The sequence below is a fragment of the Oryx dammah genome, unplaced genomic scaffold, assembly GCF_014754425.2.
Source record: "Oryx dammah isolate SB20612 unplaced genomic scaffold, SCBI_Odam_1.1 HiC_scaffold_20, whole genome shotgun sequence".
Taxonomy (NCBI): domain Eukaryota; kingdom Metazoa; phylum Chordata; class Mammalia; order Artiodactyla; family Bovidae; genus Oryx; species Oryx dammah.
The window spans coordinates 58680217-58695021 of NW_024070204.1; the positions used below are offsets into that span (position 1 = coordinate 58680217).

The window sequence follows — 14805 nt, forward strand, 5'->3', positions numbered from 1 at the left end:
CAGTCACTCTGGGTACTCTGATGATAACATTGGACAGAGATCAAAGTTAATGTGCAGCAGAATTCCCAGACCAGGCCAAGATCAGGATACATTTGGAAACTCATTAGGAACTCCACTTGCTTTGGTGTCTTTTCACTGGACATGGCCTTGTGGCAAGGGTGACAGGGCGGGGAGCTAACAGCTTCCTAGCCCTCACTCCTAGCCACACCTACACTAGAAAACTCAATCTCCTGTAGGGCCTAAGTTCAAGGTGAAGTCCCAGGGATATTATCCTTAATGCTGTTCTATGTAAAGTGGTGTAAACCCTACTGAATGAACATGGGTCAGAGGGTGGGGTTTAGACAGAAGAATTAAGTCTGCAAAAGGATCTGGAATTTTTTATATTGGGAGAAGGTGAATAGTGAAGAATTTGACCCTTCTTTAAATGCTTACTTCATCTTAAACTAACATTTCAGGAGCATGACAAGCTTATTTTTCAATTTCATTCACCTTTCTCATAAAAACAATGACTGATAACATCAACCTGATTAAATGAATGAGTATTCTGAATCACAAAGCTTGTCCACTGCTGTACAGGCTCAGTTATTGTGCAATAAGTAGAAAATCTTATTGAATATTTGTATAGTGACCATAGGCCAGCTGTAGTCTTAAGAATTTCCAATAATCTCAGTTTCTTCTTAGTTCTGTAGCCAGAGTTTGACTGCCTTTGCAACTAAAATATACTTTAGTTTCTACACATGTAATTATTTTGTCTGAATAAAAATGTCAGTCGTTCTGACAATTTTAATTCCTGTATTTGCTGACTGCATTGCCTTCTGAATCACAGGTTCCCAAATCAAGTCAAACAGGTTAGGAGACAAGCTACACTTCAGTGTCACACCTACCCCTTCTCTTAAAGGAGTGTGGGAATATATTAGCCACTTTCACTGTATTAACTAGTTCATTTCCGGCTCTTCACACACTTTACCAATTTTTACTTTTCATCTTGGATACAACCCCAATTCGTGAAGACTCTGAAGTGCAAAAAACATTAACGTATACTTTAAACATTTAAAGTAAACATTAAAAATATTCAGGTCTTTACCTATTCCTTTGAGAATCTGCATGGTGGAGTCCCTGAAATGTACAAGGTGGAGAGAGTTTCGACATCTGCTTCCCACAGACCAGAATGTGTGTCACTCAGTCAAGGGAAGAAATTCATGTTTTATATCACTGATTTATCCAACTTACTGCTGTCATCTTTGTGGTGTTGCCCACATGTGTAGACTTTTCTGGAAGGACCATGGAGGATATGAGAGCTGGTGGCACAGAGTTGCCCCAGTATTGAGCCATTCCGAATTTGACTCTCACCCACTGCCTCTCCTTCAGTTTGCCTCTCCTCTAACACCCACACAGTAAGTCCTTGTTGTTTCAGCCTTTTTCATCTTTGCACTTGAAGATCCTTCCAAACGGTAATGATCTCAGTATCCAAGGACAGCTGTTGCTAGCTTCTTAAGTCTTTTCCACATGCATCAGGGTCCTTCCACACCATAATTGATGTAGCACAGTTTCAAATCCCCTTTCACCAGTTTCATTGTTCTTCCCTGGGCAGCCTCTGATGTGTAATTATCCAGATACCTAAAAAGGGAGCACAGAACATTTGGGGGGCTTATCTTTGGGGATGGGGTGGGGGGTAGGATTCAAAGAGAGTTTATCCTGGATTTGATTGTGACATTTCTTAGAGTCGTGTTAAGACCTGAAGGATGTTACCCTAACTACTGTTTCCAGTTACAGAATATAGATAAAAATGAGTCAATAAGAGAAAGTCTTTAGAATTTAAAAATATCCTCATGGGCTTCTTTAAAATTCAAGATTCTTTGAGTAAATCAATAGACCTGCTAAAACGGATAAATTTCAGGGCATCTGAAGAGAAAGAATAGATACCTGAACATCTGAAGTATCCCCATTCAAAAAGCATGTCTTGAATGCTTATATAAATCAGGAACTGTCAGACTGTCGAAATACAGAGATCAATAAAACATGACTTTAGCCTTGAGGAAGCTCAGAGACTAATAGGAAAGACAGCAGTAAACGGTCAATTGTAATACAGTGTGACCAGCACCCCCGGAGAAGCATGTCCGGAGCACCATGAAAGCAGAGTATGCTGTGGTGTGCCCTCTGCTCCAGGCTTGCGTCTCTCCAGCATGGCATTCTTTTAGCTTCTGTGTATTGCCAACATCTATGTCCACTGTGTTCTAGACACTGCATGAAGGGCTTTATGTATGTCATCTCATTTATGTGTGTGAACCTCTTAGAGCTTGGTCCTGCCATGGACCCCATACAAATAGGGAAAGTGGGCAGACATTAACTGACTTGCTTAGGGTCATAGTAAGTGTTGGATCCAGAATTCAAACCCAGGGATTTTGCTCATAACCAATATTCTATACTACTTTATTAGAGAAAGCTTTTATCTAGAGTGGTAGTTCTCAACCAGGAGTCATTTTGTCATCCAAGGAACTTATGGCAATGTCTGCAGATATCATTGAACATCACAGCTGCTATCTAGTGGGTAGCAATCAAGGAGGCTGCTAAATATCTTCCAATGCACAAGACAGCCCCCCTCAGACAAAAAAATTAGCCTAAAATATCAGTAGTGCTGAGGTTGGGAAACTGCGATGGAGTATGGTACCATCTCTCTGTAAGCCTTTAAAAGATAGTTTTTGAATATTTAAAACCATTTTTTTAAAAGAAGCTGGGGCAAAAAATATTGGACCCAGTTCCTAAGTATCTGATGAAGTGTATTTTGCCACATAAAATTGAGAAAATATTGTAGTCTTTGTCCACTCTTATAGATTTCAAGGATCTGAGGAGGCCCTGAGAGTTTGAGGAGATAATTCATAAGAAAACCCTGGATGAGAATTATCAGAAATTTTTAGAGTTCTAGGGGTGATAATATGTCTGTGGGTAACCAGAATTAGATAAAGAATACATCCTAAACCAGACTCCTGTTTTGTTCACCCGGCTCCCTTATCAGTTGACCACCTCCATTGCCTTTTTCTTCACCCAAGAGTTGGACACGACTTAGTGACTGGACTGAACAACAACATATATTTCTGTAAGCAAGTTTGTTTCAACATTTACTGGATGAAGTAAACCATCTTTTTAAGTGTTATTTTTGCTTAGACATTAAAAAAAAATTGGTATTTCTTGCCATATTACATCAGATTTGAGGCGGATAATTTAAATTCTAATGTTTTCTTTATATAAGAAAATCATAACCATTGGTGGGTTTGGGAAGTAATTTGAATACTGTGGCTTTTTTGGAAATGAATAACAACACTGATCCAACCTCCCCTTCATTCCTTCCTTTCAAACTCTTAACATTCCTGGCAGGAAAATGATTCTAGCATTGGTTTACTGAATGCCAGGCAGTGTCTTCACAGGTAGTGGTTGACCAGTCCCGAGACTGGGAGAAGCCACACATGTGTGCATTGCGGCAATTCATCAAATGGATGTAAACTCGTAAATTCAGTTTACTGAGGTTTTAGGTGAGTGTGGCATCCCCTTGGCGTGCTTTTTCTACGCAACTAACAGCGTCTCTTGGCAAAGAGTCATTATTGACTTCCTCAGAGCGTTTTCCTGATGATCCAGTCTGCAGTGAATCACGGACCAGCCTCCAGGTGTGCGCGGCATTCTCCACCCGGTTCCGGGTTGCGCTGGGTTTATTTATGTAGAGGGGAGGACTCGTGAGGGGTGAGGGGCTGGGGACGCGGGGGCAGCAGGAGATGCTGGGGGTGCTCACGCACCGGTCTCGCCTGCCGCCTTTCCCATGAGGCCCCGCTCCTCAGGGGAGTGTCTGCGCTGGGACCGGTCCCCGCCGCCCGGCCCCTTCCCGCGGAGGCTGCACAAAGGTGTCCGGCTGGAGTGCGCCAACAGGCCAGCTTTCTCAAAGTGCTTTTAAGTTTCCCTTTTTTTTTTTTTCATTTGAGGAGGGGCGAAGAAGAGGAGCTTTTTCCATTTACATTCCTTTCCTTGTATGTAGATACCGAGAGGAAACTCAGCACTGGGCATGTTCGGATGTTGAATGGTTTTGCTGATAAGCAACCAGCCCTCCCGGAACCAAAGACTTAAAATAGTCGTCACCCCTCCCCATCCCCACCCCCCCGCAGGAGCTGCAAATGGTATCTGCCAAACAGATGACAAAGTACCTTGGACTAAATCACACACAGACAGCATTTTGAGCCGAACGCACAGCCAAACTCGTGTAATTACTGTTTATAGCTGGCCGAGGCTGACCAGGAGAGGGCAAACCCAAGAGGAAATAAGTTTCCTGAACCTTGGAGAAATGGCTGTGTGTTAATTAAAGGCTAGGACGGGTACTTCTCACTCACGCACCAAGTTTTTCTTGAGATCACAGTTCGCAGCACGTTTCCTCTGGAGGGAGTGAGTAGATAATTGGGATCTTTTTGTCTTTTTTTTTCCACCCCCTCTCCTTTTTCTCTTCTCTCCGTTTTGGTCTTATGGCCTCGAACCCGCAGTGAATTGAAGCGAGAAAGAAATGGATATGTCTGACCCCAATTTTTGGACTGTGCTCTCAAACTTTACTTTGCCTCATTTGAGGAGTGGGAACAGGCTTCGGCGAACACAAAGGTAAAAACGCGGGGGTTCCTTTTTGCCTTGCAGAGGGAATGAATGCTTTGGCTTCAGAGGCTGCCCGACGGCCTGGGCCCCCTTAGCAACTGGGGTGTTGTTGATTGGGGAACAGTTTGAGAAGTTTATACTCTGCCAGGGGCGCCCTGGCTCAGGTGTTCCCTCCTCCTTGCGGATTTCCTGGCTCATCCTGATAAATGTGGTTTTTCGGAATTCTCTTTCTGAAATGTGGAGAATGGGGACCTGGGGTTGTGAGTGGTGGGGAGAGCAGGGAAGCGGGAAGAGATACTTGCTCACTCTCTTTGATCTGATCACTTGTCAATTTCATTCACTCCGTTGTGGGAGCTTCTGCTTCTCTGTGTAGAGCCTTTCAGATGCTCCCTCTGCTCTATTAAATATTTAACCTTTATACAATGGACATGTCCAATGCAAAGATAGTTCAAGTTTTCCTGTTTCAAGTTGTCTGCTTAAAGAGATAAGTCTGCATAACTTTGCATTTTATTTTTTAAATTGATTTGCTGACATGTATTTCTAGTACCAGACTGGCCTTTTCATTTTGTAACATATATCTATTAGAGTAGGTGAAAAGAAAAAAGATTTTTTAAATCAAGGTAAAGCTCAAGCCACAAGTGAAAGGCAGTTGAGAGTTAGTTGCTGACAGCTGGGTGAAAGAAAATGATTTTAAAGGAGGCGTGCCTCCTCTCTCTGCATTTGTGTCCAGCACAGGCAGGTGGCATGATTGTGGTTTTAGAGGGGTACACCCTCTGAGTTGTGTAAGTACAGATTCTTTGTTTTTCTTCAGAACTTGCCTTGAACATACACGTGAACACACACGAGGCCATGGTGCAGTCAAATAAACAGGATGCTTGGCTATCAGATTGGAGATTCATAATCTCTGTGCTCCAGTGTTTAAAGAACACAGGAAAATGGTTCATTCTGTTTGGTTGTACCAGTAAGTTTTTGCAGCGTTAGTGCAGATAGGTGATACTTTGGAAAACTTAGCAGTTTTTCCTTTTGACCTCTCTCATGGTATTTCTTAAATTTCAGAAGTGTCCTGGAATACACTGACATATGCTGTTTATATATACGTGCATATATACATATAGGCAAATACGTGTGTGTGTATGTGTGTGAGAGAGAAAGGGATCGCATCAGTTTGTAAGTCATACCTTTTCATGTCACTTGAATGATGTTGGTACCACTAAGACACATGATGATCTAAAGCTGTACCTTTTAAATAGGATGGCTGTGCTTTCTCATCTTGCTACAGTGTTCAGAGAGAGAGATTCTTGGTGTTGGTCATTTTTGTACAGGCTGTGTCATCCACACACCAGACCCCCCCAAAACAATGGATCAGTTGAAGAGATACCTACTGTAGCAGAACCAGGCCTCTACTCCTCATGGCAGTAAATCCTGTGACTTGTGTGTCAGGAGTCTTAACCGTGTCCGAGGGATGTAGCCTGGGCTGTGATGCAGCTGCTGCTCTCACCTGGAGCCACTTCTGGGCGAGAGAAGTCTGCTCTGGCATCATGCCTGTGTGTCTGAAACCGAGGAGCAACTGGAGTGTTTCCTTCCCGTACCTACCTGTTGGATGGTATTATTGAGGCAAACACATAAAGAACTCTCAGGCTGGTCCGACCATGGCCTTAGGGCAGTACCTACTCAGCCCGGAACACCCCATTTGAGACAGCCCGCCCTGGCAGAGAGCCTCAGTTCTAAAGAAACTTGGGTTCTTCCCAGCCAGATGAGAGTGTGGGAGGGCTGTGTCCGTTCCCCAAGTCATGGGCCCGCAGCTTCAGTTTCGTGATACAGAGAGGTGGAATTTCTTCCCTCCCTTCTCAGAATAGAGGTTGCCACAGCCTGTTTGTTAACTGGGGATTTCCAGGATTCACAGAGTTTGGAAATTTGTATCCTGAAGTTCATCTCTAGATACACCTACTTACAGGTTTCCCGGGGCCCCTTCTGCTTTCTGTTTATTATGTAGGTTTGGGAAGATGAAGGGCAGGTGTCCCTCTCTCCGGGTCAGTGTATGTGGCTGTTGCCTTCTCTTATTATACGGCAATCAATTCTAGCTCTGTGTCCTTTTTCCTTTTGTAAGGACACTAAACCTATGCTTGTAGGATGGCTCTTCCCCTTCTGTGACCACCCTTAACGGCTCTCAGTCCTTCTCCTCTATGTGCCTTGTTAGGAGTCTTAACCGTGTCTAAGGGACACGGTTTCTTACCGCACTGATCAGCTTCCCTAAGTCTGCCCTTTGAAGAGGACCTCTCCATTCCCAGGTTGCCTGCCCCTTTTGCCAGCCTCGCTGAGGGTGTGCCCAGTGTCGAGGTGAGGATGCCTTGCCCTCATCCTCAGCTGGGTGTGCCTGAGCCCTTGAAACAGCTCTCCTGCCCAAGCCCGGCTGCTTCTCTGTACCTTTGCTTGCATATTTTATTTCAGCTGTTTCTTCTGATTACGTTGTAATCCAAAGGACTTCATGATAACCTTTTCTTCAGTATTAGCCTCTTACATCTATCAAAGAATAAAATCTGCTTTGAACCTGTGAATGAGTGTCTTGGGGCGCCTCGAGATAGAATGTTTGGTACCTCATAGACAAACGAAAGAGACGCTGAATGCTTTCCAGCTCTTCTCCTCAGTTTACGTCGTGGTAGAAATTGTCATCAATGGAGGCCTTCGGGTTTTTGCCGGATCGCATCTGCTTTGCCATTCACCGTGGCTATACTTTGTCGGTTTGCGCTCTCATGGGAATGCTTTTAAGGTTTCTCTTCCGGCTCAAAGCTCTGCCTGGCTCATAACTCCTGAATTCCTGGGGAAAGGACCAGGCCTGAACTCTTGAACGGGTCCTGACGCACCAAAAGCCTAACTTCGCTGTGCTACGTCCCACTGGTGATATTTTGTTCTCTTCATTCCTTTTTGCCTGGCATGTGGCAGACACAGAGTTGTCTGGATGCAAGCTGATTTTGTTTGCTGTTTTGCTGTAAACCCCACATTTCCATTGGTAATGGTTCCTTTGTTATGACTGGCTTTGCCTACCTATCCACCTCCCTCATTTCCTCAAGGTGGTCTTAATACAGCCATTCACCTGCTGCCGGGACAGAAATCTAGGCTCAATAAACAGGGTATTTCAACCAAAATGTGTTGTTTTAAACTGAAGTAAGAATTGACTTTTTAGAGGCTGTGGATTTCATGGATCTTTGGATTCTCCATTCACTGGGGGATCCCCTTACAACTTAGAATGGGAAATAGTTTGCCTGCTTTATGTTACTATTTGTTTGTAACATCTTTTCCTTTCTCGTTGAATTAAAAATTTTGAGGGAGGCAAGATCAAACATCTCTTTGACTTCTATTTTCTATATGTCCACACTGTAAAAAAACGCACACCATCTATTTATAAATGTTGCTGCTTGATTTTATAGTGCACCCTCAGTTTTGTTGAAGTCTAGTGACTCTAGCCGATGCTTGAATTTTAACCTTAATGGTAAGAAATCTGTCATGTTTTCTTTGGGTTTAAATGATAATCTCCAACCCTCAGGGACACCTCAGTCAGCACAATCCTACCCAGGCCATTGGGTAGTTTGTGACTCAGTTCATCATTTTGACTGAGGCTCCAAATGTATCTTTCTGAGAACCCTTGGGATAAAAGGTTATTTCCTGTTTTGCTTTATTTTTGCTGAATTCACATTACTTAGCAATTGCAATGAACAGCAGGTATGTTCAGGGATCTTACACTAACTGCTGTTGTTGTCAGAATGCATTGGACTTTTATGCACTCTGTGTCTTCTCTCCAGAAACATCTGGGGTGTTTGGTGAGTTTTTCTTATGTTCTGAGCATGAATATATGTCTTTAAGAAGGACAGAATATGCTTCCTTCCTGCCCTGGCATGTCAGGTATTGGCTAACCCGAGCTTACCCCTTTTTCAGAAAGCCCAGTTTAATCCACATTTATTGTGCATCTATTGTGTGCCCGGGCACTGTGATTCCAAGCTGAAAGTCATAGGCATGCCTTCAGTGAAGGGGTGCAGGTGAATCACTGCAAATTAGGGTGACCAAGAAGTATCTACCAGGTACGTAGGAGCCAAGAGATGTACCATACAGAAAATCATGGGGAAATTTTGAAGGGTAGGTTGGCATTTATCAGACAGAAAGACAAGGCCTTCCCAAGGAGCAAGAGAAATGGTGTGTATGAAGGCATGGTAGCCTCAGCAACAGTAAGTTCGAGGGATTATACATAGCTCAGTATTGCTGGAGCATAAGGAACCTGAAGCATAACTTGGTACTGCTGAAGCATGAAGTTTTAAGAGGCTATATAATAGAGCCCAGTGGTTAAGAGGGTTGATCTGAAGCCAGTTTACTTGAGTTTGAATCTTAATTCTGTGATATTGTCTATTGAATTAGTTAACTTATTTGGAATTCTGTTGCTCTATCTACAAAATAGGGATAAGTACATTACTTATTTCATAGGATTGTTGTAAGATTAAAATATGTTCATATATGTAAAATGCTGAGTGCAATGACTCGCATATGAAAACTTTCAATAAACCCTAACTCTTGTTATGGTTACTGTCATTACAGCAAGGGGATGAATAGTGGGCAATGACTGAGGAGAGAGTTGAGGCTCTAGGTATTTGTGGGCCTTGGCCTTTAGCCAGTGGGAGAGAGGCACATTGAGCAATGCTGGGGAGTTTTAGGTCTGAGAAAGGAGAGTGAGACCTCGAAACCAACGGATAAGTTATTGCAGTAGCCTTTTTAGAGAGTTTTGCAGGCCTGAGCAAAGAATGTGGTGAGATTACACCCTGAGAGCTACTGAGGATGTAAAGTTGGGAGAAGTTGATGAGTTGTTGGCTCTGAGGAATGAAGAAGGGTACCACAATAGCCCTGGGGGTTTTAACTTGGGGAAATGGAGACTCACCTGTACATATAAGACACGAGAGCTGGGACTTGTAGTCCCCCCTTGTGTCCCCAGAAGGGACAGTTCAAACTCATTGAGTGAGCACCTGTCCTGTGCTGTGCTGTGGAGCAGCCATTCGGTCATTCAGCCAGAACCAGTGGTCTGTGTCGGGCCGGGGATGGAGAGGCGAGCCAGACAGAGGGCGTGGGCCTCAGAAATAAGCCAGCATCTAAGTCAGTCAAGCGCCATGTGGTGGTCGCTGTGGCCTGGAGGCTGTAAGCAAGAGCTGAGAAGAGAGAGTGACAGTGTGGAGTCTACTGTAGATAATGTGGTCAGGGAAGGTCTTTGAAGAGATGGTATTTAAGAGAAGATCTAAAGGATGAGGAAGAGATGTGGGCGGGAAGACTTCGGGAGTAGGCATCTGGGAACAGTCAAGGCTTGGTGGCTGAGAAGACAGAGCTCCTAGGCAGGCCAAGTTGGGTTGTAGGTCCGGGGCCCTCGGGGAGGCTGGACCAGAAATAATAGGCTTGGAAGTCCTCATTAGGACCATGAGAAATGTGCTAGATGAATCTGTGGGAGAGCTGAAGATGTCCCATTGAAGGAAGGGGCAGAGATGGAGATAGGAAGTGGAAAGGAGATGCGGAGGAGAGTCCCCTCAGAGGGAAGGGAGCCAGCAGAGTGTTCTCACAGAGATCCCAAGGGAGCGGCCAGTTGCGGCTCCACAGAGACGAACCGAGGTGTGCGGGTGTCTGAAGACTGGGGAGTCCTGGCTGACTTCACCCTGAACCCCAGCCGCAGAGGGATGGGGTAGGGGTCGGGAACGGAAGTGAAGTGAGGCGTCGGACCGTGGGTGGCAACCACTCTGTGGGTAGCCAAGTCCAGCAGTGACACAGCCCCGCGTCCCAGCCTCTGCATGTTCACAGCTGGTCTGTCAGTCCTCTTCCCTGAATCATATCCCCTTACTCACTGTTGCTCACTTTACTGTCTGCCTCATCACCCAAATAGGCAATGACAGCCTCCTCTCCCCTCGCCTCTGGAAGCTCAGGTTCTTTCTTCAGCCTTCTGAGTTGGCTCCTTTCTGACGTGTTTTCAGCTGGAGCTGTTCTCTAGCGCCCCTTGGCCCCCTCATTGATTCTGCCAGAGCCTGCACCTGAGCTGAGGGTCCAGACGGACGGAGGGTATGCTGCTGCCTCGTCCCCCCGCCTGCTCCACAGATGGCTGAAACCTGGTGCTCACGCCCGTGCTCTTGTCCTCTCCACGCCTGACCTGCAGTCCCTGCCCCTCCCTGCGTCTCTGCACCCATTCCCTCCCACTCCTTGCTTTGCCCAGGCCTGTTTCATAGCTGCTTCCTTTCATCCTCCTTTCTTCATGCTCCTGACTGTGTTTTCCGCCGGCAGGACAGGCCTGCCCCTCACTGCAGGGCTTGCCCTTCCATCCTCTCATCTTGTCTCTAGTTCTGACATGGACACTGTCTATGAGGCAGTCACGCCTGCACCCTTCCCGCAGCCTGATCAGGGGCACCCCTGGGGAAGCAGGGACCACCGAGAGCCCAGGCCAGGAGCTCCTCGCAGGGACTTGTGTGCAGCGCCCGGCTGCCCCACACCAGAGCAGCATGTTCTCGGGTCTTCAAGCTGACCAGACACAAAGGATGTGGCCCAAAAATATACACAGCTCAGAAATATTGCTTGAAACTTCCAGTGGGAAGCTGACCGATCATTTGTTTTCCCCCTTGAATGTGTAGGTCTTTTGTGAGGGGAGAGGGAAGGAGTAAGAGGGAGGAGAGGAATGAGAGCGGGCACAGTGTGTGAGACTGCAAAAAGTAGATTTCAAAAGAAGTGCATTAAAAACAAAGCTTCAAATATGGAGCATATGTTCCCGGGGGAGGTGTGGGCTGTTGATTGCTGTAACGAGTCGACTCTGGAAGGGGTATACTTGTGTCTTCCCAAGTTCACAGTGAGGAGAGAGAACGTTACATGCTTTTTTGGCTCTGTTTGCTTCTCCTTACATATAGATTTTGTTATCAGAAGCCCAAGTGATACCTTTAAAACAGGGGGATCATAAGCCTCAAGATAGAGACCATCTGCCTTCTGGGCTAAAAACCGACAAATGTTGGGGTTGAGACAGTGCCCCTTCACACAACAGTGTGAAGATGACTCATAGAGGAGAAGGCTTGGGGTAGGGCTTTATTCTGAATAATTTGGGAGAGTCCTCCTTGTATTGGTTAAACGGAAGTAGGCTGGTTTCTCAGGGAGCTCAGGACTTGAGGCTCTGAACCCCTAGCTCACCTCCCCAGCACTCCCATCTCTCAGTGTGAGTAAGCATGCACAAAGCTATTTTTAATCGGGGCTGTCTTCACTACATGTAACCTAGTCATTTGGGAGTGACATCATGGTAACTGAGTAGTCCCTTTGAAAGTTTATCAGAGATCCAAGATAATAGAATGGTCCTGGGGCTACCTGGATGAAAGTAGGTACAGGGTGTGTGTAAAACTATTTATTAAAAGCAGGCCGAAGCTCTATTGGTAGAAGACTTAGATATCTAGCAACACACTGGGTTTTTGTGACCCATGGCACATTTTGTAACTAGAGGACTATCTCTAAGTAAAAGTTAACGTGGTTATTAGCACTTGTTCTGATACTTTATTTTCTTTCCCCTATCTTGGTAATTAGGAAAGTTCCCTTGTGAACTTGGTTATAAATTCTGAAAATATTGACCTTAAATCTTATTAATAGCATGAGAAGACCAGTGGGAATTTTAGCTACACTAATGGTTATTGGATATGCTTGTTAGGGAGGTAATTATAGCAATATCAAACTGAAGCATCATGTTGTTTTGTTTTAAAGAAAAAAGGCTCAAGCAGAGAATTTAGGCTTTGATTAGCATATGAAGGTACAATATATTGGTGAAAAGAATAGACAGTCAATGTTTATCTTATTCTAAGCATCTTCATTGCCCATTTTAGGACTTTACACTTTCTGCTGACTTTGAAATTTACATTTATCAGTGATTTCTATTTTGTTAGAGTTTGGAGTTTCTTGGGAACCTAATTGCAGGCAAAATTCAAACACACGTGTATATGTGTGTTTATGTGTGTGTGTGTATATATGTATGCTTAGTTGCTCATTCGTGTCCTCCTCTTTGTGACCCTATGGATTGTAGCCCACCAGGCTCCTCTGTCCATGGGGATTCTCCAGGCAAGAATACTAGAATGGGTTGCCATGCCCTCTGCCAGGGGATCTTCCCCACACAGGGATCGAACCCAGGTCTCCTGCATTGCAGGCAGATTCTTTATTGTCTGAGCCACCAGGGGAGCCCATATATATTGTTATTGTTCAGCCACTTAGTTGTGTCTGACTCCTTGCGACCCCATGGACTGCAGCACGCCAGGCTTCCCTGTCCTTCACCATCTCCTAGAGCTTGCTCAAACTCACGTCCATCGAGTTGGTGATGCCATCCAACTATCTTATCCTCTGTCGTTCCCTTCTTCTCCTGCCTTCAATCTTCCCCAGTATTGGGGTCTTTTCTAATGAGTTCGGCTGTTTGCATCAGGTGGCCCAAGTATTGGAGCTTCAGCATCAGTCCTTCTAATGAATATTCAGGATTGATTTCCTTTAGGATTGACTGATTTGATGTCCTTGCAGTCCAAGGGACTCTCAAGCGTCTTCTCCAATACCACAGTTCAAAAGCATCAATTCATTGGCACTCAGCCTTCTTTATGGTCCAACTCTCACATCCATACGTGACTACTGGAAAAACCGTAGCTTTGACTGTATGTACCTTTGTGGTCAAAGTGATGTCTCTGCTCTTTAATACACTGTCTATGTTTGTCATAGCCTTTCTTCCAAGGAGCAAGTGTCTTTTAATTTCATGGCTGCAGTCACCATCCGTGGTGATTTTAGAGGCCCCCAAAATAAAGTCTGTCACTGTTTCCATTGTTTCCCCTTCTCTTTGCCATAAAGTGATGGGACCGAATGCCATGATCTTCATTTTTTGTAAGTTGAGTTTTAAGCCAACTTTTTCACTCTCCTCTTACACCTTCATCAAGAGGCTCTGTAGTTCCTTTTCGTTTCCTGCCATAAGGGTGATGTCATCTGCATATGTGAGGTTATTGATATTTCTCCCGGCAATCTTGATTTCAGCTTGTGCTTTATCCAGCTTGGCATTTCATATGATGTACTCTGCATATAAGTTAAATAAGCAAGGTGACAATATACAGCCTTGACGTACTCCTTTCCCAATTTTGAACCAGCCTGCTTTTCCATGTCTGGTTCTAACTGTTGCTTCTTGACCTGCATACAGATTTATCAGGAGGCAGATAAGGTGGTTTGGCATTCCCATCTCTTTCAAAATTTTCTACAGTTTGTTGTGATCCACACAGTCAAAGGCTTTAGCGTAGTCAATGAAGTAGTAGTAAATGTTTTTCTGAGTACTTCTCGAATAAGCTTTTATGTCTTCACAGGAAAGAAGGAGCTACATGTCTCTGGAAACTTTCTGACCTAACATGGACATTCATATAGGTGATAGCTTTTGCAGATAATGTATTAGTTTCAGAGTGAATCACTTGGCTCAAGGGAAGAAGGAACTAGTGAAACTTGGTGAAGTCTCCTAGGGTCACAGAATGAATCAGAAAGGGAGGAAAGCTGATGGATCCACCAGGCTCATTTTGCCATATGAGTGTTTGCTGAAGCTATCTTTGCCATGTTTTATTCTGTCTAATTTTAAACATTACAGTGTGTGTTGATGTCTCAGGACCCTGACTTTGACCTTACGACATTTCTGTTGAGAGTAACTATTATATCATCTAGCCACTGTCAGATTTCTTAGCCACTAGATCTGAAGAATCTGAACCTGTGGCTGGCATAAAAAGCTCCTATGTCCCTTTAATATACCTGTTTTTTAAAGTGTAATATGATGGATATCTTTTAATTAGAAGCTATCATTATTGAATGTTTTACTTTTAGAGATAGATGAAGGGGTTAAGGGGAAAAAAGTATGTTTGTCATGGGAAAAACTGCTAGCTGAATAAAACACTCTAGGAAATACGGTAAATGAAACCTTTGTTACTGTAAAACAATGGCCATTAAGTGACTATTATGTAATGTTATTTCTTAAGTCTGATCTGGAATGGCTTGTTGCTTTTGGAACTTGGGATAGAGTTCCTGTACAAATATTACTTTCACTTGACTAATCTCAAGATTTTTGAAACAAAATTGAAGACTTTTCCCTGTAGGTTATCTACATCAGACACTGAGCATGAAGACACAGAAACCTTGTCAAATGCCTTATTT

The 14805-nt window shown here is 44.3% G+C and overlaps 1 protein-coding gene across 3 annotated transcripts in view; it reads left to right on the plus strand.

The window, feature by feature from the left end:
- The first annotated feature begins 3838 nt into the window (after nt 1-3838).
- Nucleotides 3839-14805, plus strand: part of LOC120879597 (microtubule-associated serine/threonine-protein kinase 4-like) — a 176042-nt gene continuing 165075 nt past the window's right edge. For 2 of the 3 annotated variants that reach the window (XM_040262637.1, XM_040262638.1), the window contains exon 1: nt 3839-4629. In XM_040262637.1, the coding sequence (XP_040118571.1) occupies nt 4538-4629 (92 nt within the window). In that variant the 5' untranslated portion in view covers nt 3839-4537. The remainder of the gene's footprint in view (nt 4630-14805) is intronic. The other variant, XM_040262639.1, reaches the window with a different exon arrangement.